This window comes from Oryzias melastigma, linkage group LG16 (genome assembly GCF_002922805.2).
Source record: "Oryzias melastigma strain HK-1 linkage group LG16, ASM292280v2, whole genome shotgun sequence".
Lineage (NCBI taxonomy): Eukaryota > Metazoa > Chordata > Actinopteri > Beloniformes > Adrianichthyidae > Oryzias > Oryzias melastigma.
Genome location: NC_050527.1, coordinates 7,924,828 through 7,952,422, shown reverse-complemented (window position 1 = coordinate 7,952,422; position 27,595 = coordinate 7,924,828). Strand labels below are relative to the sequence as shown.

Here is a 27,595-nt window from a genome sequence, read left to right as displayed (position 1 = left end):
AATTTCAGTTTCAAAAATTTTGGCCCCCTTGTGGTGCGTTGGGGTGGGGCTAACACGAAGGACCAATCAAAATCGAAGAGGGTCCTGGGGGATTCACTGACTCCTAGAACTGTGATAATTATGGTCAGAAAATGGATGTTCAGTCAGGACTATTATAGTCTGTTGTGCCAAGACGGGTGTAAACAGCAGAGTTTTATCGCGTCCAAACCGCGCATCCAAAACGCTGTTGTAGCCTGTTCATACTGACATACTTTCAGATTAGATACTCGCCTCCTATATAGAGGTCTGTCATTTGGGGGATAATTGTGTGAATGCTTAAGAATTCACACTACAGTGATTCTCCTGCTCCTTTCTGTACATTTTTCGGCATGTAAAAACTCAATCACACGTTCAGCAATTTCAGCAATCTTGGCATCAAAACGTTCAGATTGTTCAGGACATTGCTGCTTGTATTTTTGGTATTCCAAATATAAATATATAAATATATTCATGGGCTATGTTTTAATATATTATAGTAATTTAAAAAAAACTTAGAGTTTCCCTAATATTTTAGCAACATGCTAACGTTTTTGGCTAATTTGTTATCTAATGAGGTTTTTTATGCTTATTTTGAGTTTAGCTTCTATTTTAGCAACAGGCTAATGTTTTTGGCTAATGTATTTTACTGAGGAATTTTAGGCTATTTTGGAGTTTAGCTAGTATTTAAGCAACAAGCTAGCTTTTTTGGGCTAATTTAGAATCTTCAAAGGTTTTTTTTGGACTAATTTTGAGTTTAGCTCATATTTTAGCAACACACAATATTTTTTGCCAAATTGGCATGTATTGGGGATTTCTAAGCAATTTTAGTACAATTTTTTTTTTAGAAATGTGGCCAACTTCAGCGCTCTTTCATAGTTATTTAACAAAATTTCCAGTCTTTTAGCAAATTTTACATTTTGCAAATAGTTTTTGCATTTTAGGCAAATCCCTTCAGTAATTGAAGTAAATTGCGTAACCATTTTCAGCAAAAAGTTATAACATCTTCAGCGACTACTTTCACTAAAAAGGATTCACACTAGCATTATTGCAGGTAATGCAACTTTTCTTGTTTAAGTTCTTTTAATTTATTTAAATAAAACTGTTACCGTGAAATGGAAATGGTGTATTAGTTATTTGGTCATGTATCGGAAGTCACATCGTCATATTAGAAAAATTTGCAATATTAGTACCGTATTTTCCGGACTATAAGTCGCGTTTTTTTTCATAGATTGAATGTCCCTGCGACTTATACTCCAGTGCGACTTATATACGAATTTTTAATGATGAGATATGGACCGTAAGTCTAGAGTGCCCTCTTATGGTGATCTTTGCAATTACTTTATTTACTGTAGTTATTCAGACGTGACACAGAGGACGAAGAATTTAAGGGATTTAGTGATATGGAGTGAGATTGCGTGCAATTAATTACAGTAAAGATACAAAGTTGATGAGTTCTTGAGGCTATAGTTAAATAAAACTGTTGTGTTATATAAATGCTTCACCTTTTCGTTTTTTTCATGATGCTAATATGTGAATATGTGTTGACACATATTCAGCCTGTTTTCTATTCACTTATGAATGTTATAACTTACCTTCCAGGATGATGTAATATCGTTTTTTTCAACCAGTTTGTAAAATAAATTACTTGAAAAAAATGCGACTTATAATCCGGTGCGACTTATGTATGGTTTTTTCTTCTTCATTATGCATTTTTTGGCCCCTGCGACTTATACTCCGGTGCGACTTATAGTCCGAAAAATACGGTAACCAATATTGCAAGTTTTTCTAATATCATGCAGCCCCACACTGGACAGGCAAAATGCCCCTAGCTCCATGTATGTCCATTTACCAGTATATCTTTGTTTTACTAGTCCAAGCTGCCAGTCAATAAGTGCAAGAGCTACAGAGACAATTTTTTAGACACCAAATTACTTATGATAGTGGTTAATTTTATGGCAAAAAATAAACACATTTCACTTCTTTTTTCTCTTTCTGATAAAGAAAATGGGTTGCATAGTGGTTAACACTCTCACCTCACAGTGAGAAGGCCCTGATTCAAATCCCAGCGGGGTCCTTTCTGCGTGGAGTTTGCATGTTTTCCCCGTGCATGTGTGGGTTTTCTCCAGACGCTCAGGCTTCCTCCCACAGTCCAAAGACATGCTTCATAGGTTAATTGGTGTTTCTAAAATTGTCCCTTAGGTGTGAATGTGAGCGTGTCTGTGTGTGTGGTTGTCTGTTTCTGTGTGGCCCAGCAATTGACTGCTGAGCTGTCCAGGGTGTTCCCCGCATTCAGCGAACAGTTGCTGGGTAGGTTCCAGCAACCCGTGACTTGAACAGGAACAAGCTGCTATAAAAAATAAATGAAGGGGATTTGTTTTTATGCAAAACTAACCTTTTCAGAGGACTTTGTTGCTTCTTTTCAGTTTTTGATCTCCCACAACACATTTTTTCCCTTAAAATTACTGATGTCAGCACTGTAAACAAGGTGTATCCATGAGCGTTGCTGATGAGAGACTTGTATTTCTAGTCTGCCTGGCTGTCGATAATCAAGTGACTCTCAAAAAGCTCAGAATGATTGAAAAAGAGAAGGAGACTTTGTTAAATTCTTGTATTTATGTATGTGTGTAGTTACATATGTATATATGTGTGTGTGTGTATATATGTGCATTTATATAAACCAAATAAGATTGTCTGCTTAGATCTATTAATTGTCACAGCTATCTTTGTCAAGAAGATAATGTTTCCCCGACTGAAAATTCCTCTGGTGTCAGAAGTGGGATTATGCTGCTGTTTGCGACACATGGAAGCAGAAATGAGACTGACTGTTTGTATAGAGAAGTGTTTTTGTAATGCTTACTGCACGAATCTAAGTACAATGAAACAAGCACAAAACAACTCACCCAACGTTTGGTTCTGGTTCTGTCTGACAGCTTTGTAAGGTTTCCCCATCCAGTCCTTACAGGTGTTAGTTATTGTGTTTTGACTGTGACATTATTGCATCGATGTACACAAACGTGGGCCCTGAAAGCAGAACTCATCACCATCTGTGTGGCTGAGCCAAGCTTTCAAACTGATGACAGGGCAGTTAAGTGCAGAAACCATCACAAAAGATGGATGGAAATTGTTGGATATTCTGCGGGGACACAGTCGTTTGTCAAACGCAGAGGGAGAGTGTGGATCCAGGTTAGAGAAAGTCTGTTTCTGTTAAAGCGCTAAAAATCTGTGCTGTGGTTACTTTCTTTCTTCGCATGCCAAAGAAATCTTGTTCCATAAATATTTGCATGTGAAGGATGCACTTTACGTGCTACCAGTAGCAACTTTACAGCTTGACCGGGCGCTAGAGATGCTAAGACCAACAAAGTTCTTGTGTTTATTCCTGCCAATTTTACTGCTAATTTTCAGGGTTTCCAAAATCATTCCAGGTGAACGCGTTAAATGAAGTGGTCGACAAAAATACCAGGACCTGCCTGCCCTCTCAATACACAAACCACCACAAAAAAACTCCCAAAAACCTGCCGTTGAACAGACGGACTAACTCTCCCCCTAATCATGTGACATTGGCCAAATCCAAATTGCTTCCTTACTGCTCAATAGTTGCCAGTCATCTACGTTAGCGTGTAGCTGTCAGCACGTCTAGAATATATCACAACATTGATTTTATAGGTTGAAGAAGTCGTGAAAAACAAAAACTTAGGCTATGTCCGAATTCCCATCCCAATCTCTGACTACTAAAAAACTATACAATGCAGGACAATATAGTGCCCTGGATTTTAACTCTTGTGCTCTCTTGCGAGGTCCAGATGACCCCACTTCCAATGTCAACATACTTAGGATAGCACAAGGGTTAAAAGCATTTCGGACACCATGCTCTTTATTTTTCTGTTTTTATCATAAACGCCGGATATGTCATCTTGATTTCACGAAATGAAATCTAATCAACATTTCACAAAGTTTATTTGTGACTCCACTGTGTTTTAATGATAAAAATGTGGATGTTTATTAAAAAAATAACATTTAAACTTTTTTTTTTTTTGCAAAAATTGTCCGACCGTAATACATTGTGGTCTATATTTACTAATGTAGTGAACATTAAGGGACGCTAGTTAGTCACAAAGACTTCTGGGAAATTTCTAGGGCGCTTGACTTTGGAATTGTAGATTTGGACATCACTAGAAAATGGCAAACGCACTATAGGGAAGGAATTCGGACAAAGCTTTATATTTATATATGTAAACTTCTGTGATTCAGAGCACACCCACGTGAAGAAATAGGTTTCTCCTCGGCGCCACGAGCACAGCCCCTTCTTACAAAAACACTTTTGGATAGCACTAGAGCTTCAAAAGCCCTTGCAATTGGTGCAATAGGTAGTAGCCAGAGGAGTAGGGATTTGGCCATTGTGAATGGCTTCTCTGTGTCGTGTGTGTCTAATTATGAAGGTATTTGCATGAAATGCCGCTTATTTGCTGTGTATTTGATAATAAATGTATTCATATTATCCAATGTGAAGATGTAAGTAGTTATAACTGTCAACACTGATTTTGTCCTCGTATGTTTGTAAACTAGAACCCATGCAAGCCAATTTTTAAACATTGCATTGAAATCTTAATGTTTTCTTGCTTCTTTGTAATACAGTTCTATATTGCTCTGCTTTTTTGGTAGTACTTTTATCATTTTTGTAACAATTAGGCTTTTTATGGGAAATCAATGGTGTGTGTTGGTTGAGCTGCTATTTGAGTAGAAAATGGAGAGAAATTTTGGGACAGAACTTTTTTTGATGTTAGGTTCTGATCTTTAACTTATGAGGAGTAGTTGTCTGTTCTCGTCTTCTTTTTCCTCTCGCTTAGAGTTTGTGTCCTGATGTCCCTCCCCACAGAGAGCCTTAAAATATATCTCCATTTCCTCAAACATGCCCACTCTCTCCTTGTCTCCTCTATCTATGACATTTTTCTCAGACATTTACTGGCGGACCTTTCTGGACCTTTTTTCTGCTCCACCACTTATTTACGTGACCGCTCTTCTTTTGCGAGTTGTGATGTTTTTCTAGTGCTGCAGGGGGGAGAGTGAAGTGATAGTGCTGGGAAGGGCCAAGGCATTAAAGGATTGCTTTTCCTCCATTTTTCAAGCAGAACCTTGAAAAAGCAGAACCAGTGCATCACACGCACCATTGAGTACCAAAGAGTACCCACTTGTAGAATGCCGTCTCATTGTGCTGCACTCTCTAGCATCATTTGCACAAATTTGAGCTCCCTTCTGCATTTTGACATGCCAACTCAAATGAATGCAAAAGGCTTCGCGACGCTGTCAGTGATCCTTTTTTTTTCTTTTAATGGCAAATGAAAAGCATCCATCTGAAGCTGCGATCTTACACTGGCATCATGCTGCTTTTTAGAAGGTGCACGATGATGATCAGGGACTTAAACCTCTCCAGCTGCCTCCATATTCTCTACAGGAGCAATCAGCCATCTCACAACTTCCTCCTCCACCTTTCTCATTCCTCCCAGTCGCTTGCTCCTCATCACTCCCTCCTTGTGGAGCCTTTTCGGTGACAGCTACAAATATGCTTGTTTTAGTCTTCTGCGTAACAAAGCTACCTTTTGTTAGCGAGTCTGTCGGTACCCATGGATGTTTCCGAACTTGCATCATGCAGCGACAACAGAAGCCTTCGTGTCGCTGAGTGCACGCCGCCTTCATGTTGCACACACGTGTAGAGTGTGTGACTTTCTGCCATTCCAGTCTGTCAAAGCCCATGAATGCACCTGATAATGCATGTGTTCACATCTCTCTTTGTCTGGATTTAATTGAGTGTGTGTGACTGTAATGGTGTGTGCCAGTGTGAAGTGGGGTGTGTGTGTACGTGTGTGTTTATCCTGGTAAGGTGAAATCGCTTCTCTGCCTACTGCCTGTTTCCCTGGAGACTGATTGCAAAAAGGCTTCACTTTGACAGGAGAAAATTCCAAGGCTAAGTCATTAGAAGACACTCATTCACACACACACACACACGTTTTTATTTATTTATATTTGTTTAAAACGCACTGCCAGAGACATAACTGCGGGAGTTTTTGATAATCAACATGTTTTTGTCTTTACATCTGTGTCAGTGAGGTGGTTGCAGCTGGGGAAAGCCCTCAAGTTACTACCTGAGTGTGTGTATTTTGAAAGTGGGTGTTTTTTTTTTTTTTTTCGTCTCTGTGTAGGTGGGTGAGTGGCTGCCTTCCAACTGAACTAAGAAAGCTAAAAAAGCTCATTATCTCTGCATGCTGTTTAAGCAGTCTCTGATCAATGCACACTACACTTAAGAGCAGCACAACAATAAAGGATGGAGAAAAAAAAGCAACGTACATGTCCCAAAAAAAACATTTTGCATCACAACTACTATAATAAATAACTGGAGAAAGCAGGGAGTTAAAAAAGTAGGACATTTTATTAAATTAAAACTGTTTATGTAAATAGCAAAGTATAAATAAATGAGCTAAATGATGAACTGTCCAGGGTGTACCCTGCCTTTGCCCTACGGTAGCTGGGATGGGCTGCAGTCTCCTCTGTGACCTGCACATGCAAATTAATTAACTAATTTATGCAATCATTCTAAAAAAAGATGATACTTTTATGTAACATTTTCCAACAAAAGCATAAAACTACTAAAAATGTACAAATCAATGCACAAAATAAATGAATAAAACTTAAGAAAATGTCAAATTGAAATAAAATACGGGATTGAAGTTCTCCACAGGAGTTGAATTCCTCTCATCTTCTGGAAGATTTCCCTCTGGTGATGCTTGTAGTTTTGGAAGCAGGCCTTGTGAGGTTTTTGCTCTGACTTTTGGGCCTGTATTCAGGCTCATATGGTAAAAGCAATTCAATTATGAGAGACGGCCAAAAACCATTAAAACATTTATAATCCAATAAAAGAATCTGAGAATTGCTCCTATAGCTGCATGGGAGCCAGTGTGGAGTTTAAAAGTGGGGTGATGTGCTTCTTCTGTCTGGTCCTGCTCAAAAGGCAGGCTGCTTATTTCTGCACGAGTTAGTTTTCTCTTTTTATTAAAGCCCCGCACTGATCATCTTTTTAGCCATTTGAAAGTGTTCCCAGTGGTCTTTTAATTGTGAGTATGCCGTTTTACTAGCAGGATTTCTTTAAAAATCTGCCTCTGAGATGTGTAAGCCTGCCCCCACTTCCCATCATCCCTTCATTTACACCTTCTCCCTCTATCATACAGCCTCTCACAGGACACTAACTAGATTGTGGCTTGCCGTTGTTGGTATTGTATTACAACTACAAGATTTTTCCAATTGCACTTTTTGTCTTCTCCTGATTTACAACTTTATGAATAAAGAAACGTAATTTTCCTTAAATATGTCCCTGATCATGAGAAAAATGACACAAGAACATGTTAAAAACACAATATTTATCGGAGTGGGTCTTAAAGACCAGAAAGAAGGGCATTGCAGTGAATAGTCCTACACATTACCATTCTCAACTCATCACATATGGACGTATGGTTCGGGCCCCCTTCACGCCACTTTTTGAGGTTTTGGATGTCCCTTAACTCATTGCTTTTTGACGTGCTAGCTGTTCCCATTAAATCATGGGTCCCCAACCCTTGGGACGCGGTAATAGGCACAGAACTGGGTTGGGGTACCAGTACCTGCCCATGGCCCAAGGGTTGAGGATTAGAGTATGCATTTTTTTCCTATCTGTAGCCTGGTACCAAGCAACCCTTGTACCGGCACTGGTTCGCAGCACAGGGGTTTGGGACCCCCGATGTAATGGGAANNNAAAAAAAAAAAAAAAAAAAAAAAAAAGAGTTGGTGACACCCAAAAAGTGAAGCGAAGGGGGGGCTTTAACCATATGTCCATATATGACGAGTTGGGAGTGAGAATGTGTTGATTAATCCTGACTTTTATATAAGTGCACAAGTTAATTGGAGAAAAACGGCCCAACTGATGCAAATGTGTTTTCAGAAATGTAAAAAATGTGTTCCTAAAATATGGAATCATCACCATGAACAGCAATGAAACTAACTATCCATATAAGGTTTGTCTTTTTGTTTCTGAATTGGAGTTTTATGGACGGGATTTCTCTGTGCAGCCAAAAGCCCAAAGGGTTTGGCTTTGGGAGACTCCGAATCCCATCTCTGCTGTTTGCAGATAAGGTGGTCCTTTTGGCTTCTTCAAGCCATGACCTCCAGCCTTCACTAAAGCGCTTTACAGTGCAGTGTGAAGCAGCTGGGGTGAGAGTTAGCACCTCCAAGTTTAAGGCCAAGGTTCTCTGTCGGATAAAGGTAGAAAGTCCCATCCAGGTTAGGAAGGATTCATTTTCCCAGGCGGGGGGAAGTTGGAGTATTTTGGTGTGCAACTTTGAAGTGAGGGGAAAGATGAAGCGTGACATTGACTGACAGGTCAGTGCAGGGTCTGCAGTAGAGCAGCGTTTCCTCCAGCTGGTTGTGGTTAAAAGAGATTTCAGTGAGGAGACATAACAGCATATCTACATTCCCGCCGTCACCTTTGTCCACGAGCTGTTGGATAACGGTTAAGATTACGGATACAGGTGGCTAGAGGATCTGCATCTCCTCCACATGGAGCACAGCCAGGTGAGATGGTTTGGAAATGTGGAGAGAATGCCACCTGGACGGCTTCCTGGTTTAATTTGATGTCAGCTTGTTGTTCATGTTTCTCCCTAATCCTGAGTTTCCACCTACCAGCGTGACCGCTGCCAAATTTGGAGAGAAAAAGCTGAAAAGTGAATTCATGATGAATTAATGAGCGGATTGTGAGGCTTTAAGCACATTAAAAAGAAACATAATTCAGTTGGGAAAAGTACTCAGTGAAACCTCCACAAAGCACTGCAGATTAAAGCAGTTTTATTGCTATATCCATAAATGGCCTGTTATGTTTTACAATGCAAGAAAAGCAAACAAATATGAACAGATCAGGGGACATGCAGTGAAAAACAAGGACTTTGGGTGAGAAAATAGTCGTCATACAGGTTATGTGGACTTTGACTAAAAAAACTCCTTTTAAAGAGAGGGTGCAGGAGGAATTCCTCATGGTTGGAACAGTCTGGAATGTCACTAAGTCCCACTACAGGTCAGGAACAAAAGTTGTAAATTTTGTCTCTTGGGTTCCAGCAGGGCACAAATACATGTTTTCAATCTTGAAGGCCGTGTATTTCCTTTGTGAGGTTTGTTTCTTCTTTCTTTTTCTGGCATTTATTGGTCGTTCTTCTGAACCTGAAAAAGCAGACATGATTTTGACTCGAGTGTTTGCTGTAGAGTTTGCAGACATGATGCAATTGTATGCAACAGTTTTTTTCATAAAAGAGAACTACAAACTGAGCTAAGATCACTCACTAATACAATATTTAATTAAACTAAATTTACATTATAAATATGCCCCTTTGATCTTATTTAAATGGACTAAATAAAAAAGTAAAAATAGGTTAAACCTTTTTAGAAGTAGGGTTTTTTTTGGTCATTCTCAATGGCTAACCCTAAGCTTACACGGCAGGTGTGATGCTGCAGCGCTCTAGCCACAGCAGACGGCTCATATTGGCTACTGAATCGCTGCAGCCACAGCCTCTACTGTCGACTTCGTGAAACTTTGAACTCGCGTAGGTTCACACGATAACCCGCCATTTATATAGGAAGTACAGCGAAACAGATTTGCAGATTTGATCGTCTGTAGTGGGATTTCCTCTCGTGTTTTAAAAGTTACGTAAAGACTGCATCACTCACATCGGAGCCGTTACCCTATCCGTGGAAGTGCAGGGTTGGTCACAACTGTCCTTATGGGTGGATACGGACTGTCTGATGGCAAAATATGGACAAAGCACACAAATATCAAGTTTATAGACAGCTCAGTGAGCCAATAGGCAAAAAATGTTTAGACCGATATGACGATATGTATTGTGTGGGCGATAGAAAAGTGTCTAGTTTATATCGTTTCTAAGCTAATTTAATTAAAGTATGTTTAAATCAACACACAAATATTATGAGCAGCGAGGACCAAAAGTTAATTTTGTGTTTCACAGTTCTAGTCAAGTTAAATGAAAGCACAGTAACACTGTATATAGTTATGAAGTATTTTCCTAGAGCATCTGTCACAATAAAAATAGTTTGAATATGAGAATGTGAAGTTTATTTCATAATTAACATTTTTTAGGCGCTTTTCAAACAACACTGTATTAAAAACATCGCAACTTTTGTCGCAACTTTTCACAAAAGCTGCTGCAAGATCAGACATGTTTTCAGAGAATAGCTGAAAATATACTTTATTGTCGTATATTGTGATATATATCGTATCGTGATATAAAATATTTTATATCGTGATATGCATTTTTTTCATATCGCCCAGCACTACCTGGAAGTAAGACGACTTGATCTGTGAGGTAACGTGCACTTGTGAAATATTTGAACGAGATAAGACACAATTGTAAGATGTACGGTATTCTGCATTTAAAATGATAGTGTTTTGCTGAACACCGTTAGCTCCACAGAGAAAGTGTTTGTTTATGTTAGCCTGGGGGGCGGAGCAGACTCTTCCTGGAAGGGGCTGTTCTCTCCTTGTGACACCAGCTCGTGTTTTTTGGGCTGGGAGGAGCTGGTGATTAGAGCACAGGTTTTTAGAGGACTACTCAGAAATGTATGAATGGATCAAAATTCAGCTTTGGGGTTGTTTATTGTGAGGAATGAGCATTATAGTACACTAAATTTTTTTGGTCAACCCAAAACACACACCACCCGTACAGGTCAGTCCTTCCATACAAAATGTTACTTCTATTTGTTCACATTAGGGCTGCCACAAACCGTTATTATATTAGTCAATTTGTCACCGATTCATTTTTTCCGATTAGTTACTAATCGGTTCACGCACAAAATGGATGTAAAACACACATCTTGACCATCATTAGCTTTAAACTAACTAAAAATAAAGAAAATTAAAATGATAGTTCATTCAACTTTTAATAAATGGTGCAGCCTCTGCCCTTCATTAGTTTCTGGCATTAAAACAAGATTAAATGAAATGAGGTCGGCATCTTAAACAAGGAGCTATTTTTCACTAAAGATAAAGTTTTGCTCTCACTGAAGTACATTATTTGGTGCTGAACGCTCATAACTTTGTTCAACTTTACTACACTCCATATAATATAAAGTAGTCGTCGAATATTTTAATAGTCAATAGTCGACTAATCGTGGCAGTCCTAGTTCACATACTGTATGCCACACTGCAATATTTAAGCTATAAATTTGATATAGTTTGCATGAAGTCATTCTCATAAAACCTGAGGATTTAAGGGTGAAACATTTTAGAAATGCACATTTATTTGATATACATGGTTAGGATTAAGGATGAATAGTTTTTGAGAAAAGTTTTAATTTAAGGTTATTTTCATGAGTACATTTTTGTTGTTTTCAACAATTTTTTTTTCCTGCAGTAAACTATAAATAATGTGGGAAATGTTTTTCCGTTGCTGACTGATTTTCTACATGCTGCGGTCCAAATCTAACCCAATCCACTGCTGTTGCTTTCAGAGTGGCTCCAGACAAATCCGACTAAAGTCAGTCAGTTAAGTTTGTGCTTCTTTTTAACCGCAGGGGTTAAGCTTGGGCCTTCTGTACAAGAAGGGCATTCCCTGATAAAACATGTGCTGCTCGCTCTTTCACAGCGGTGAACGAGGTGTTTGAGAGAGCAGCAGCTACAATGATGCCCTTTAAAGAACGCCTCTTTCCTTGTCACCTAACCCTAAAACAGGTCTAACCCACTTTCATCCAGGCTTTTTCTTCGTGTTCCACCCACACAGTCATGCACTTGCAAGGTTTTCTTATTTCTAAAGCTCAAGCGTTTGCTGTTACCTATAAATCACTTTGGATTAAAAGCCGGTGTTGAAGCTTTACCTGTAATCTAAGGTAAAGCGAGCTGTTAAAATGCTTCATTGTCTGAATTTTTGTACTTTGCAGTGATTGCTGTCTGCATTGATTGATCCCGCTGGGAAGATTCTACCTTAAAATGCTTCACATCGATCCAATCTAAAGAAGTGTAGCTTTGTTTTTGCACAGCTGTAACGGATAGCAGGGGTATATGCTGCAAGGTTGTGCCAAAGTTAATTTTGCCTCTTTAATCCACATTCAACCAGTAAAGGTTAGGACCGCAATTTCCAAGGTTGGAGAGAGTGCAGGTACCTGGATGATGATCATGTCATCCTCCTGACGTTCCGTTCTCGCCGCAGACACTCAAACACATGTCACTAATATCATTACCAAAGATTTCTCTGCATTCTGCTGGCCCATTGTGACAGCATGAGTGTGATTCTGGGAAAACAAGACCTTGAAGCTGAAGCGACTAAATCAATTTCAGCCATTTATCATGTATTTTATGAATAACACCTGTGCTTGTACTCTGCTGGTTGCTCGGCAACCGCACTGAGACACAAATACGGCTCAGTTTGTTCATCTGGAAAAATCCCCTGAATTTTTATGTTTCTTGTTATGCAGAAAGCTGATCCTGCACGAGTGTGTGTTCAGCAGGAACACCGCTTAGTTCTGACTCAGCATTTCCAAATTTGAACTCCTATAAATTCATATCCAGAAATGACATTTTTCATTTTCAAATGATTTTTTTGATCATTTTTATAAATATAAACTGCTTTTGCATTTGTGACAGAATTGTTTTATTATTTTTATTATTTTAATATTTTGTATATTACTTTTAACTAAGAAAAAAAGAACAAATAAACGATTGAGGGATTTAAAAAAAGGAAATAAAAGTAGGTCTGGGTTATTAAAATTGATTGATTTGAATCGATATAAGCTTAACAAATCAATAATCGATCCATAAAAAAATAGATAGATTTAGCACATGAAGCTAAAGTCTGCTAGCTTCATGCTAACCTATAATGGGATTCCCCATAGGATGGCTAATACTAAGGTTCTGTCAATGTAAACATCCACTGCTGACTAAATAAACATCTTTATACACTCACAGATGTGAACTTTCTAAACTCTTATAAGGAAACATTTTTAAGTTAACTATTTGAGATCCAAAGCACCGTTTTTTGCTCATACTTTCTTCTTCTTATAAAAACTGCTATAGAGTGAGCTCCACCTAGTGGCCAAACTGACACGCCCTCCAGGAGAAGCAGAACAATGTTTACAATGTTAATTTTTGTTGTAGGTTCTCCTGTATGATATTAACAATCTTATTATTTCACTAATACATTTTACTGTATCGGATTAATATAGATACATATAGTAAATTATGAATGCATTTCTAAACAAAAGTGTCTAAATGTGTAAACTGTGTAAACCCAACATTTTTATTAATTGTATTTCCTGTATGAATTTTATTTATGTGATTTTTTTTTTTTTTTTTTTTTCTGGGCAACAGTTTAACCTGTGAGTCATCGTATGAAGAGTAAATCCCATCCACTTATCACAGCTGAAATACAAAAATAGAATTTTTATTGACTGTGTGATCTGGCTTGTCTGTCATTAATTATCCCTTTCGCTTTGCCCCATGGGACATCTCTGTGACATTTGGTTTGTAACTGAGAATTAAAAAAAAGAAGCGTATGCCAGCTGCTGCGAGAGAGGAGGGTTTTTTTTATTTATTGTTCTTTCTCTAAAAACACCACTTACAGGTTTGAACAGTGATAACATTGACCTTGAAGTTTATCTTTAATTCTGTTTTAGGTTGATCTTTTTGGCTTTTAGTCAATTTATCCAACTATTCATCAGCTTTCCTCTCGCAGGTCAGACAGTCCTGCTGAGCTTCTGAGTAACACTGTAGTCACAATAACATCAAGCTTCTCCGTGATGGTCTTAAAGTCTTTACTTTTCCCTCTGATCCCCTAATAAAACTCTCTCCTTCACTTTCTGTGTGATGCACACCATCTCACCAAACAGCACCGTGATTGTCACCCTTTATAAGCAACCTGACTGATTACAGCTTTGTGAGCGCATGTGATGATAATCAGAGAGTACATCTTCTTTTAATAATCACTATGTTCAAAATATTTTCAATCATTTTTGAGTCCAGCCTGTTGCATTAGCCTTTAATGTTGTTTTTAAAGACCCACTCCGATGAAAATGGTGTTTTTAACATGTTCTTGTGGCATTTTTCTGATGATGGAGGACATATATGAAACTGAATTTCTGAGTATTTATTCATTCAAATTGTTGTGAGAAGACAATACAAGTGAATGGAAACAGTCTGTAGCTGTGATGCAGGTGCAAGGAGCTCCATTCTGATGCATCTATTTGTAGACAAATATTGTAGATCCATGTACGTCCTCGTTTTTCTCGTCTGAGACTGTACAGCTGGATAGCTCGGATCCATTTTTGTTGCCCCGGTAATGTTAAGGTTGGGTTTGTGAGGGCTGTAAGCTAGCAGGAGAGAATGCCAACATGATAGGAAATGAGGGCAGGCTTACTCCACTACAACAGTTTCTAATGAACTCCTGTCGCCCTGCAGAAGCTATGTCTTAGAAAACAACACAAGTTTTATGATTTTAGCTTAGAACAGCTTAATTAATTAAAAAAAAAAACACTGGAGACACTCAATTGATTAAAAAATGACTTGATTTTGACTTTACCGAACATAAATTCCAAATTAATTCATCTTTTAGCTTTTTACTTTCTTTTAAAATCCTGCTTCTGCTCGTGTAACTTTATAATGACTTTTAGCCATTTTTGAGATATAGAACTTTATTAAAGGAAACTTCATAAAATAATAATAAACATTTAAATCTCTGGGTTGCAGTCTCAAGGTATACACTTGATGTTTAAAGGAATTTCCTGCAAAAACCACAAGCTGTCATCAATTAGGGGACTTCAGAGGTGCTGGTAGATGACAGCGTTTTGAACTTTACACAGAGGAGAACAGCTGCTTCCCCCCTATGCTCTCACTTTAGTGGTAACCTACTCACCTGTTCTGCCAGTAGAGCAAACGAAAAATGAAACTCTTTTGGTTTGTGTAAAGGCTCATCTAGCTGTAGAATTATTAGTTTCTACTGCTGCAGTCCGCATTTTGTTTTGTTTTTTTGGGATACATGCTTAGGCTTGTTTACATTTAATTTGTCTGCAGATGTCTGCATTACATCAAATAATAAGATTTTAATCCTGATGCATTATTATGGGTTTACTGTTGGACAATAATGACCAATCAAGTTGTTTAAAAGTGAGAATGAACAGTATATCGGCTGATATTTAATGAATTTTCAGAATAAAATAAGGAAAATGTTTGTCCCATTGTGTTGGCAAAAAAAGGTGTTAAAAATAAACTATAATCATATCTGCTTAGTGTGTTTAGAGGTAAAAAACCAAAACCTACATGTTTTTATGAGCTGACTTCCTTTTGCACATGGTGTCCTTTGGTGACTGCAAATGACATTTGAGCAGAGGGAGCGAGATTGAGACACGATAACCTTAAACAGATCAGAGCAAACCAGAAATGAGTACGAGCCAAAGCTAGATGGTATTTTTGCTGTGCAGTGGCCCACAGCCACACATAAACACGTCACAAATGTGATTGTGGGCAGAGTTTTATTTTTTTTAGATGTAGAACATTATAGATTTCCACAAATCAGACTTTTTGATGCTTGAATAATCGATTTCTAAGCCTATAAAGCCCAAATGTTGCTCAGTCTATGAATTTCCTCTGTAATACATTTGCTCCAGATAACTTGCTCTGTACATTATTAATTCCTAAATTTAAGTAGATTCTACTCCGTGTGACGGTGAATGAGAACTTGAGTAATATGAGTCTGAGATCAGAGTGCAGACTCGGGTTATGGGAGTGTTCTCTGATGAATGCTTAACAACTTGCTGCTTAACTGCAGACATATCTGATCTCCAATGCAGGAGACTGGAGGAGTCTCCGCTCTTTTCCTGAGGTGGAGCCTGGACAGCTGTGCTCATCGTGAGACCTTGCCGGCTGCCAAAATAAATCTACCTTGAATTTTTTGCATACATATGCTACAGTTTGTGTGTGTGCTTCTGTACTTTGTAATTCAAACCATCGCCCTTGAGTTGATGTGGACAAACGACTTGGTTTCACATCAACTCTGAGAAAAAGCCAAAATATGGAAAGCAACCAGCTTTGTTTTCTGTTGTTTTGTTGTTTTTTTTATAATTTTAAGTATAAAATCTAAAGAGCTGTCAAAAGGCCAAAGATTTCCGGTTTGCAATTCCCTATTTCTTTGTGTTTTTATGAAAAGTCATGGATACATTTTAAATCCGATGAAAATAGTGTTTTTAACAGGTTCTTGCAGCAATAAGTTGATTTTTCTAAGATGAAAACTTCATTTCTGGGTATTTCGTTATTCAAATTGTGATAGATCCGGACCAGATAAAGTAAAAAGTGCCGTTTGAAAAAGCTCTCAGGTATGCTGCAACAACTGAAATGGGCGTGTCAAAATCTCCCTGCTCCGTAACACTCTCATGCATCCAACTAATAGACAAATAAATACATTAACATCTTCATTTTCCTCGTCCGAACTAGTATCTAGCTCAAAACTTTACGACTGGATAGCTCACAAAGACAAACCTCTGATTTGATTACAGATTGAATCTATTCAACATATCAAATCCCACAATAACGATACAATATATATGTGCGCTATTTAGCTCCTACAAAAAAAAGTCAAATAATGATTGTGTATCTAAGTTTGTGTCAAAGTTCATGATAAGGATTTGAATTTTGTTTTAAACTTGAAAAAAAATAGTTTAAAATAAAAAACCTAATCCAATGCTAAAATATTTTGATGTAATATTTTTTTTTATAAATATTTAGTACACCTGCCTCACTTCTCATTCATTATTTAATGTAAAACTTTAAATACTATAATATTAATTTAGGCTAAATTGAAAGAAAGATTCTGCTTGTTAGTTTGTTATTGGTGTTTTTGTGTCATTTTGTTCCATTTTGGTATTTTTTTAGAATATTTAAAAGGAACTAAAATGTTTTATTTGATACACTAATGCATAATATGAAGAAATATGAACTCATCCATATACGACTCTTAGACAATTTCTGACTTTCACCAAAATTGTACTTTTCATAAAAATATATTTTAGCTGTTTCCATTTTCCTGCCACAACACAAAGCATGAAAGCACTTTTTGTCAAGTCATAAAAAATCAAAATAAAACAAAAATGTAAGAGCAGATTAGGTTTGTTAATGGACTTTAAAGCTACATGGCGTCACATTCACCAAGACAAGTTAAAAGGCTTAAAAAAATATTTTTTGTTCCCAAAAATCAAGCTAAATCTGTTAGTTGTAGAATAATAAAATATGTTACCAATCATTTATTTATTTTCAAAGACTTAGTTAGTAATTTTTTTTGTTGTATTTATAAGAAAAAGTTTAAGGAAAAAAAGACATTGGTCTGAGTTATTCCTGTCTTCTGGCACAGCAGTGGAATTGTTACTGTGTGGAACCAGCAGACAGACAGACAGATTGACAGGCAACATGACTTCAGGAACCAAATGCCTCAAGGACATTTCCAGACTTTCTGATGCATGACGAAAATGAATGACTCGAGCAGAGGGACAGAGGTGAAGCGGAGTGGCATGACTTTCCCCCAAAACATTTCCTGTTGAAACTAGTTTCAAATGACAAAAACATTAGGAAAAAAAATCCTAAAAAGGTTTGCACATTTCCCATGAGATGAAATGATCGAAAACCGGGGAAACCTTCGGCATCATTTAGCTGCAGAGTTTAATATTGCGTTGGCACTGATTTGAAACAGACAATAAAGCATGAACAAGAATTGTAATTGGCTTTTTAATGAACATCTGTCTACCCTTCCAGAATAAAAAAAAAACAAAAAAAAAGCCCACGAGTATCATTTCCTGTAACAGAAGTTTCTTGTTTCTAATCTGGATTCATTCACTCATTCAAACAGGATTGCATTACTATGTATGTTCATTGAGGAAACTACTCATAAATAAATATTTAAATCTTGTTATTGCTCTGTGCACATATGTGACTTATGCAAGTGTATCCGAGAGGGTGAAGGGTTAAAACATCCACTGGAGTGCTATGAGCTGCATTGATTGGAAGTTCCCCCAGCACATTGATTATAAGCTCCATCAAACCAGGCAAGCAAAGGATTTAAAGCTCCACTCCAGACAGATATTGACGGGTGAAACGCACTCCCACTTCTGCTCACCGGTTTAAACTGTTTTTGTAAATGTCAGTTTGCTTTTCCTTTGCCGGGGTTGTGCAGTTACTTGTGTAATTAGAGCGGAGCAGTAACAAAGGCGGCGGCGGGTGCAGATTGTGGAAAATTAGACCAGACTAATGTGCACTTCAGCCATCAATTTATGCATTTAACTAATCTAAATTAAATAAATACTAATTAATTAAAACTTACTTTAAAAAATTGCTATTTTATTTTTCTTTTTTTTTTCTTTGTCCTCGGTAGTCTTACACTGCTGGGTTTTGTTATTTTAGTTTGGGGTTGGATCTTGGTAGTCTTAGTTTACAGGCTTTATTTATTTGTTTTCTTTAGGTAGTTTTGGTTAGGCGGAGCTGCTGACCTCTACAGTCAACATGGTTGGGTCAGCAGTCTTATTTTATGTTTGGCCACCATGGAGACATAAAAGAGCCACATGTGGATCTGGAGCTGCAAGTTTCAGACTCCTGGATTAGACACATCATTTTAAAGGATTCTGTAGCTTTTTATTTCCATCTCCTAACAGCAAAGTTGATTTGAAACATGAAGCCTTACAACGTCTGTTTGCTTTCTCTCAACAGAGCTCCATGTATTCTCTGGCCCTCAAGTGTTTGATCAGCCTCTCCACAGTCATCTTACTGGGACTCATCATAGCCTACCACGCGCGAGAGGTTCAGGTAAAACACGTTTGCCGGCTTTTCCGACATCACGGACATCCCAGATTTATTAAACCTTGCTAGATTAGTGTAGTTGCAGTTTAGTGGTGGGCTTTAATGTTTCTCTCATCTAGGAACACAGATGTAATTAGATCTTTCCAATAATGACCTGCGCAATCTATCAAGCGCGGAGCAAATGAGTGTACCGTAGCAAAACAAGCAGATCTACTGTGGCAGGGCCAAATGATTTACTCACAGCACAACATTCTCTCGTGAACGCAGATGGTTGTTGGAGCATGACCCTGCTGACTTGGAGCTGTTAAATATAAAGAGAAGTGACTGATCTGCATGAGGTGAACTTCCAGCTTTCTTAAGTTTAAAGCCCCACTACAACTTTTTCAGTGATCTTTTAGTTTTGATTATGCAGTTTTTAGCCCAAATCAAAATGCCTGCGTCGACATTTTCTGCAGACATGTTGTGGACGAAGAAATCATAGATCAGGCTAGAGAAACTCATGTTTTCCTTTCTATTCCACTTGAAATTTACAAAACGTTCCTATATAATGTAAGTTTGAATCTGGGTCTTAATATTGAAGTTGCAATACAAGACTGGGGTTATAAGATGAAGTAATTTTGTACTAGTACTGTTGTTAAAGTTCAAGACAGTGAAAATAATTCTAAATGTTTAAAGACTCACTCCAATGTTTTTAACATCTTATTGTAGCATTTTTCTCATAATGAAGGACATGAAGACATAAATTAAGATTAAAACTGCTTTTCTGAGTATGTTTTTCTTCAAATCGTGATAGATGAGGAGCAGATGAAAACCTGCAGTTTGAAAAAACTTGATGCAGAAATTAACATGGGTGGAGCAAACTTTCCCTGCACTGTAACAGTTCTTTATTTTGCGTTCGCCATTTTGTAGTGCTGTCTAAATCTACAATTTCAAAATTGAGTGCCATAGAAATTTCCCAAAAGTCTCTGTGAAAAATGCTTAGGTTACATTGCTCTCTCCGTTAAATATAGCCCACAATGCCTTGCAGTCAAACAAGTAAAAAAAAAAAAAAAAAAAAGGTCTTTCAATATATTTTTTGACTAACCATTCACATTTTTATCATCAGAACACAGTGGATTTATAAATAGACGTTGTTAAATGTTGGTATTGATTAAATTTTTATTTTGTGAAATCGGTGAGATAATATCCAAAATTTAGAAAAAACAAAAAAGGGGTGAGCATGGTGGCCATATTGTTTTACAAATCCAGGGCACTAGATAGTCCTGCACTACATATGTTTTAGTAGTTAAGGATTAGGGTTGGAATTCGGACATAGCCACTGTTTTTTTTTTCTTTTCTACGCTATTGTTAGCTTAGGGTTGTGAAGTGCCATTAGCTAACGGGAAAGAGTATAAAAAAGGGATGACGGGAAATTAGTGGTGGAGCTAACTTCGCGGAGGAAATTTCTGATTAACTCCTGGATCTCTACTGGAGATGTGTTTTAAAATAACGGCACAGACTTTTTCATTTTGGATGAAAACAGCACAATCATAATCAAAATACCTCTGGGAATGCTTTTAGAATATATAAAAATATAGTTGGAATGGGACTTTATTTAAAAAATATTTTAAAATCTGAAAAAAAGAGAGAAAAAAATGAAATTTTGGTAATATTTATTCATTTTCTGTTTTTTTTTTTGTTCTTTTAAGAGGTGCCTATTCAAAATTCACCTGTTAATTTTGACTTTTTTGCTAAAGTTTTTTGTATGGTTTAAAAAAATAGAATCTCTAATTTTTCTAAGCTTGATACAACTCTGAAAGTTGTGTCAAGCTTCTTAAACGACCTTTTTGCTTCAATTTGCTAAACAAATTTTCCCTATACTGTTTTTTCTATTCATGTTTAGCTATTTATTTTGAATCCAGCCCCGTCTGAGGTCCATCTGAGCTCCTGCTGTCGTCCTTCAGACTCGTCCGATAAAGTCAGGGCCCCAGGTGTGCCAGCTCAACCCAATTAATGACAATGATGAAGGCCTTAATGGGACTGACAAAGCAGTCTATATGGCTTGGCAACAAATGCACAGTGAATGTTAAAGAGTTTGGACATAATAAAGCTGTCATTCAGAAGATGCACATGAGGCACACCTAAACCTGTAATCACACACGCACTGGATCGTTTGTAAGGCTGAAAGAATCAATCAGGACTCCTTTCAAGCTTCATTATATGTTTTGCCGTTTGTCATTTGACTAATGCAACTGTGCTGCATTCGTTCTCCTCTGGAGTCATTTGCACCCGATGAACGTTGACTATTTATGGGAGCCTTGCCTGATCTGATGAGCACTCCCACCAACCAAAACACTGAACCACACTCATCTGTCTAACCAAGCACTAGTTTACGGTTTTGTTTGTTTCCATCAACGAGTTCTTCTTTCACAGGAGCGTTAAGGTTTATAACTCAAAAAAGGAGCCATTTCAGCGTGCACATGCGAGGGCATATTTGCATAAATGGTTTAAAATTCATTGATAAGGTGCTCTCATCGCTGCTCATCAAGTTTGATGTCACATTCACGTCCAGAGTCAGTCATCCGCCCACTCGCACGGTTGCTGACACACGTGAGCGCTAATTCCGACCGGAGATTGAGAGCATGTGAGGCTGACGGTGAGAGATAAAACGAGCCCGCCGCTAATCTACCTGAAAAATAATTCCGTTTGATTAAATGAAGTTAGGAGTTCGAGGATGATGCTGTCAAGGTATGGTGGGAATCCCAGCTGTCTGGGGGCGGTGCAATGTTGCAGTTCAGCCAAAGTCACTTTCAATGACAGCTTCATAAAGGAAGGTGATGATGTGTGATTTTTAATTTTTACATTTCTGCAGCAGATGACACATGGATAGAATAATTCATAGCATTAATATTTTAACATATCTACTGTATTTGAAAAAGATATTGCCACTTAAATCATTGTGAAGGCAGTTTTTACTGGATTAATGTTACTGTAGCATTTTTTTCAGTGCTAAAAGGCAGGTGCTGAACTTTCAGAACTATTTTAAATTTAAACTTCTTTAAACTTTTTTGGGTCCAGCCACTCAATTCTTTATTGTTCAGGCCTTTACTGCTGTGATATGTTGTTTGTGTGGACAGTCCTAGTCAGAAATCTTTATTGTATGTTTATTTTTTTTTTTTAGGCAAATTAAGTGAAGACAAAAAGATTTTTAGTTTGATGTGGATATGTAACAACATTTCCCTTTGTTATAAACTTGCAGTCACTATAACCAACTACATTTTAGTGTACATAATGCATGACTAGATGATTTTTTAATAAATCTACAACCACATTTTTTAATATTCTTTTACTCCAAGGCAGTTGTTGTCAAATAAATAAAATATGAATCTTTTTTTAATTAATTATTACTGATGTAACTTTTCTGATTTACAAAGAAAAAACAAAATGTTTTTAAAATTGTGTAAGATAAATTATGAATATGATATACTAACTGCAAAACATTACAAGGTTTTAAAATTGTCCTTTACTGTAAATTTAGATATAAAAAGTGAAAACTATTTTTTTTTTAATTTTCAACTGTTCTCAAATAATAATGTAAACATGAACATAACCAAAAATAATAAGTAAGAATGTCATGCAAAGAAAAATCTCCAAAACACTGAGCCATTCTCTTTTGTCTGATTGTCTTCGTCTTTATGAAAGGATTCTGTCAGAGGTCAGATGCTGCAACAGTTCCCAAACCGCTTCTGCTTTGCGTAAATGTTGCAGGAACACAGACGCAACTTCTGCACCTACAGATTGCAGCTGACCACAACAAAAAAACAACAGAAGTTGTGGTTTTTAGACCGAAGCCGGCTTTGATCGTTCACTTCAAAGATGCGACTTTGACTTATTTTGACATTGACTGACGTGTCACTCGTGTCTATTTTCAGCTTTCTGCGTTTGATGAGGAGTCACTCATTGATCAGTGGTTATTGTGTGTGAGACGGGGCACATTTTCTTCTCAAAAACCAGTGGATACAATCTGATGTTTTCATCAGCATCTGTCAACACATATTAAAGATTTGCACATGTTTTTACTGCAAACATTTGGGGAAAGTTGCAGCAGAATGTGAGGCTCTTGTTTGTGTGTGTAGAGAACTATGCTATGGTTGATGATCAGATTAGGGCAGCAGGGATGAAGAAGCGTTTGATGTGTGCTCCTCCTACTGTGACTACTCCCTCTGAAGAGTTTGGTAAAGATGCCTTCACCCATCGTCAGCTGGGATGTTCTCCAGTTACCCTTGTGACCCTAATTAGGACAAAGCTGGGAGAGATGTCGGATGGATGGAAGGGGTTCGTGAAAGTGCTTTAAAGAGCTGGACGATGAAATTTAAACAAAAATGCAGAAGAGTATTGTAAAAGAAATAGATCTAAACAAATATTTGTAAAATTGAACAAAAAGTATTTAAAATGTATGCATACAAACTACATACTTGAGACCTTCTCAAACCTTATATATCCCAGATCTGCTGTTTTGACAGTGAGTTAAACAAATAGTTTTACATGTGTATGTAAATCCATGCATTTTTCATGCATGTTGATCATTTAACTGCAGGCTGCTGTCACCACGCCTTACTAATGTCTATGAATAACATTAGTGTCCCTATTCATTGATGGTGGACGGCTGAAATACAAACATATGCACCTTGAAAAACGAAATGGTGTAAAAAATGTTCTCACCCGAGCAATCTGTCTGAAATGAAAGAAGATAGTTCACACACACCATGTGGACTGCAATTTTAAGTGCAGTTTGTTCAAATTTGATCATGTTTTGGTCAACATTTGTGACTATTTTCTTGAATTTTTCTATAATTAAATCTGATTCATTTTCTGTTGTCTTTATAATTTTCTTTCCTGGAGATTTATATTTTTTGGTAGAGAGCTTCTCGGGCACCACCAAAACATATGTCTGGTTTTTGCTTCTTTAACTGTGGTAAAAATACTTTTTCACATAAATATCTTTTCCCCCTGTTGTGTGACATTTCAGTTTTTGTTGTTGAGCCTCTCATGCTTTCTACCAGACTCTCTGGTGGTTCTGCCTCACCAAACTTCTTTCCGATTCAACCTTCTCCTGTTTTTACCTCGTCTCTCTCTGCTGTAGTGTCATCCGTCATCTCCTTTTAAAATCTTCTCTTTTTTCTGCCTTCCTCATTTTCTTTGTTGTCTAGTTCAAGCTGTCAGGAGAGAGGATAAACATGGAATAATGAGTTGAGTGGTAATTACAGATTGCATCCATACATACATTTACTGCAGCTTCTTCCTCCTGTTCCGCTTCACGTGTGACACAACAGGACACCAGTCCATCACATTACATCAACGATAAATACAGTTTTTCTTGTTTTCGTGCAGCTTTGAAGCTAGTTTGTATACCTAACGTTGGACCTTAACTCAAATGAGCAGTTTATTGGTTCAGAAAGAGGAGCTGTAACAGACTGACAAACCAGTACTAGAATGAGAGTGACAAGTTAACAAAAGCAAACCAGTTTTTCAAAGAAGATCTTAATGACTGCAATTCACTCTCTGTATTAGTTCAATAGACAGATCCAGAGTTTTCATAGTGCTGCCTCAGAACTGGTTGGTGGTTGATGAGTCTCTTGTTGCCTTTAACCAGATAGTGTAAACCTTCCTCTTGAAGTTCAGAAACACTAACTCCTCTTTACTCATAAACACCCATTCATAAATCCATATTTCTTTATAGAACGTCTTGCAAATCCAGCCAAAGAAGAGCCGGTTATGTTTAGATTTTAGACAAATCATGTATTTTGTGGTACAAGCACCACATTTTTTCATGGATGTACCGAAGGATCTCCTCTTTCAGAAAAGCATGTTAGCCATGAGAAAATCCTCAATGGTGGTCCTTTGTAAAGATGCTGGCGATACACTCATTTGTTGCCCAAAATATTCAATGTCTATTTGCCCCAAACTCAACAATATGAGCTGTTAATGCACAAAGGAAAGTGTTCAAACGTGAGGGCTACCTACAGAATACTATTATTTTTTTTAAATTTTTTTTTATTATATATAAATTAAAATCTTGGATTTTCTGAAAGAGGGGATCCTAAGGTACAACTATGCCAAATCTATGCCAAAGGTTCCAGATTAAGACAATTTCCTGGCAAAGACGGAAACCAACACAGGGACCAGCAAGTGTGGACGAAAGTGAGGCAGAGTCCAGACAATTCTCCCACTATACAATCGGCACCAGACGATCCACCAGAGTGATGGAGATAGTTGCGATGGAAGGCAGAAATGAGATCCAAGATGAAGCAAGCAGGAATCCAAGACCATAACCTTCCCCCAGGGACCTATAAGGGGACATGCAGAGGCAAAACACCCATCCATGAACCGCACAGGAGACGGGGAGCCTGCGGAAAACACAGATCCCTGACAGGTGAAACATAGAATGCAGTTTGAAAAGTTAAAATCTCACAGCTACAGCCTCTAAAATGGCCCTACAATTCAAGAAGCAAACTGGTGGAAATCTGGTTTAAACAACCAAACCTAAGCTGTTGACCCGCAGTTTTCTTTAGGGCTACCAAATGTCTCTTGTCAGCCTTCTTCTTACAAACCAAGAGATGTCAAGAGCAGCTGTCTGGCCTTTCCCTCAAGCTTTATGGCAGCATTAGACAGGAATTAGCAGAAGGAGCACTTTTGTGGTCAAAAAGAGATGATTTATAACCATAAACCACTTAAAAAGGTCGGAGACCTGTGACAGACAATAAGAAAGCTGTGGCCATAGGGTGCCTAGACCACATGAGGAGTGCTACTGACTGCACAAGATTTGTAAGCAGGCTTCCAATTGTTGGTTAAAGAAATTTATCTGATTGAGCATGAAAATCGTGGAACAGAAGGATAGAAATTCCAAGCGTTGGGCATTAAATGATGGACACGGGTCAGAACTGTTGTCTCTTGGTATTCTATGAATCCCAAAAACTTGTTTTAGTAGTGCAGTTGCATGTTTTTTTTAGTTGAGTGAAGCTTAGACAGCTGAACCTTCTTGGAGAACTCCTGAACAACATTAGAACTGTAATATTATCTTATGAATTAACTAGCCCAATAGCAGTCTATAGAACATGAGACTGAGGTCTGATGGGTTTAGGAAGTGGTAACAACTGACCCGAAGGTGGTTGATAAGATAACTTATGTTGATTGAGGTCAAGACAGGCAGAGATGACCTACTTAGTATCTTGCTCCAATTTAGGCCATTTGAAGTGTTGTTTCCCCACATGGGCTCCTCCAAGGCTGCCTGATTGACATACCAAAAGAAAATTGGAATAAATATTTGAGAAATTAATCAATCTGTGAAAGCTTGAAATGATAAAGAGATGGAGTGATAGGAAGATCGCAGGTATGGGTCTCGCCCGGCCGCCCATGTCTTGAAGTGTCCTTGGGTAAGACACTAAATCCCACATTGCTCCTGATGGTTATAGGTTGGCGCCAGTGTTCGGCAGCATAGTGTGTGGATGTGTATGTATGGGTGAATGGGACTTTGACTGAAACCACTTTAGGCCTAGTAAGAAGGTAGGAAGGCGCTATATAAGTATTTACCTTTTGAATTAAATCTTGAACTTTAAAAAATTAATAGAATCGATTCAGAGCACAGAATGGCCCCAGGCCTAATACTCCATACAGTTCTGACTTACTTGATTTTTAAGGCAAATTTGTAAAATTCCTTTGTTCCTATTTTTCTTATTTAATCCTTGTCTTTGGGCAAACTTTCAAATTTAGAAGAGCTATGAGGTAGATTCCCTCGCCAACAGACAGTATTGAGTTATCTCAGCAAGAAAATTCAAAAATCTGAAATAGACTTTTGCCGAACAAATAGAAGTCACCATTAAGACGAGGGAGTCAGACGTAACCAGGAGTAAATCTCCGTAAGTAATAGCAAGGCAAGACGCTGCAATATCTGACACAAAGCATTCGTAGTGGAGGACAACAGTTTTGCATATATATGGGAATAAATCAGCGTATTTGTTCGCTGCTGTCCTCTTTCTGTCCAAATAATCCCTTTGAAAATGTATACAGTGGCTAAGTGCTTGTGCAGATGCTTGTTTGTGTGTCAATTCTGGTATTTCCAGCCCTGCTCTATGATTTGCATAAAAGCACAAGATTGAACTGCGAGTGGCGGTCAGACCCTGCTGACTCTGGATGCTTGAAAAAGTTACAAAATTGTTTCTGAGCTGTGAAAAAGTATAGTTCCAGCACACCTGAATGTATAGTTAGTCAAGTGTTTCGTAAGCTTCCTTGCCAATTTAGGGTTTTTTTTAGGTGGTTTAAGAGATTTTAACCCTTCCGCTCTCTTTGGGGTCCAGATGACTCCAACCACATATTGATATGTGATTTCTTCCATGACAAAGGTGGACAGGATTTTATGTCTGTCATGGACATTAGTGAAACTCAAAAATCAAAGATAAAAAAAAATTCAGCGCACTGTCTTGGGGGGTCCAGTGGCCCCACTTTTAATGTAAACAAACTAAGGAGAGCGGAAGGGTTACACACACTGTACCATGTTATCAAAGTTATTTTAACCTTTTCCACTTTTCTGGAGTTTTCTTATTTTCTTTAAAAATGCACAAACCTAGAGTTACTTTTACATGAAATATTAATCATTTTCTCTCATTTTCATAGCTTGTCATGTCAACATCTGTACTCAAGTGTCTGTTCTTGAAATGGTGCACGATGACAAGACGTCAATTTTAAAAGGGAGGA

The 27,595-nt window shown here is 37.7% G+C and overlaps 1 protein-coding gene and 1 long non-coding RNA gene across 2 annotated transcripts in view; one reads left to right on the top strand and one right to left on the bottom strand.

Moving 5' to 3' along the window:
- The window catches only part of kcnn3 (potassium intermediate/small conductance calcium-activated channel, subfamily N, member 3), an 84,301-nt gene that overhangs the window by 7,978 nt on the left and 48,728 nt on the right, over positions 1–27,595 (top strand). The window contains exon 3 of the mRNA XM_024267505.2: positions 18,776–18,871. Within this exon, the coding sequence (XP_024123273.1) occupies positions 18,776–18,871 (96 nt within the window). The remainder of the gene's footprint in view (positions 1–18,775; positions 18,872–27,595) is intronic.
- Positions 8,851–12,785, bottom strand: LOC112143487. The gene is made up of 3 exons (XR_002918753.2): positions 12,199–12,785; positions 9,754–9,825; positions 8,851–9,249 (listed from the first exon to the last, which is right to left on the bottom strand). It is a non-coding gene; the product is annotated as an uncharacterized LOC112143487 (long non-coding RNA).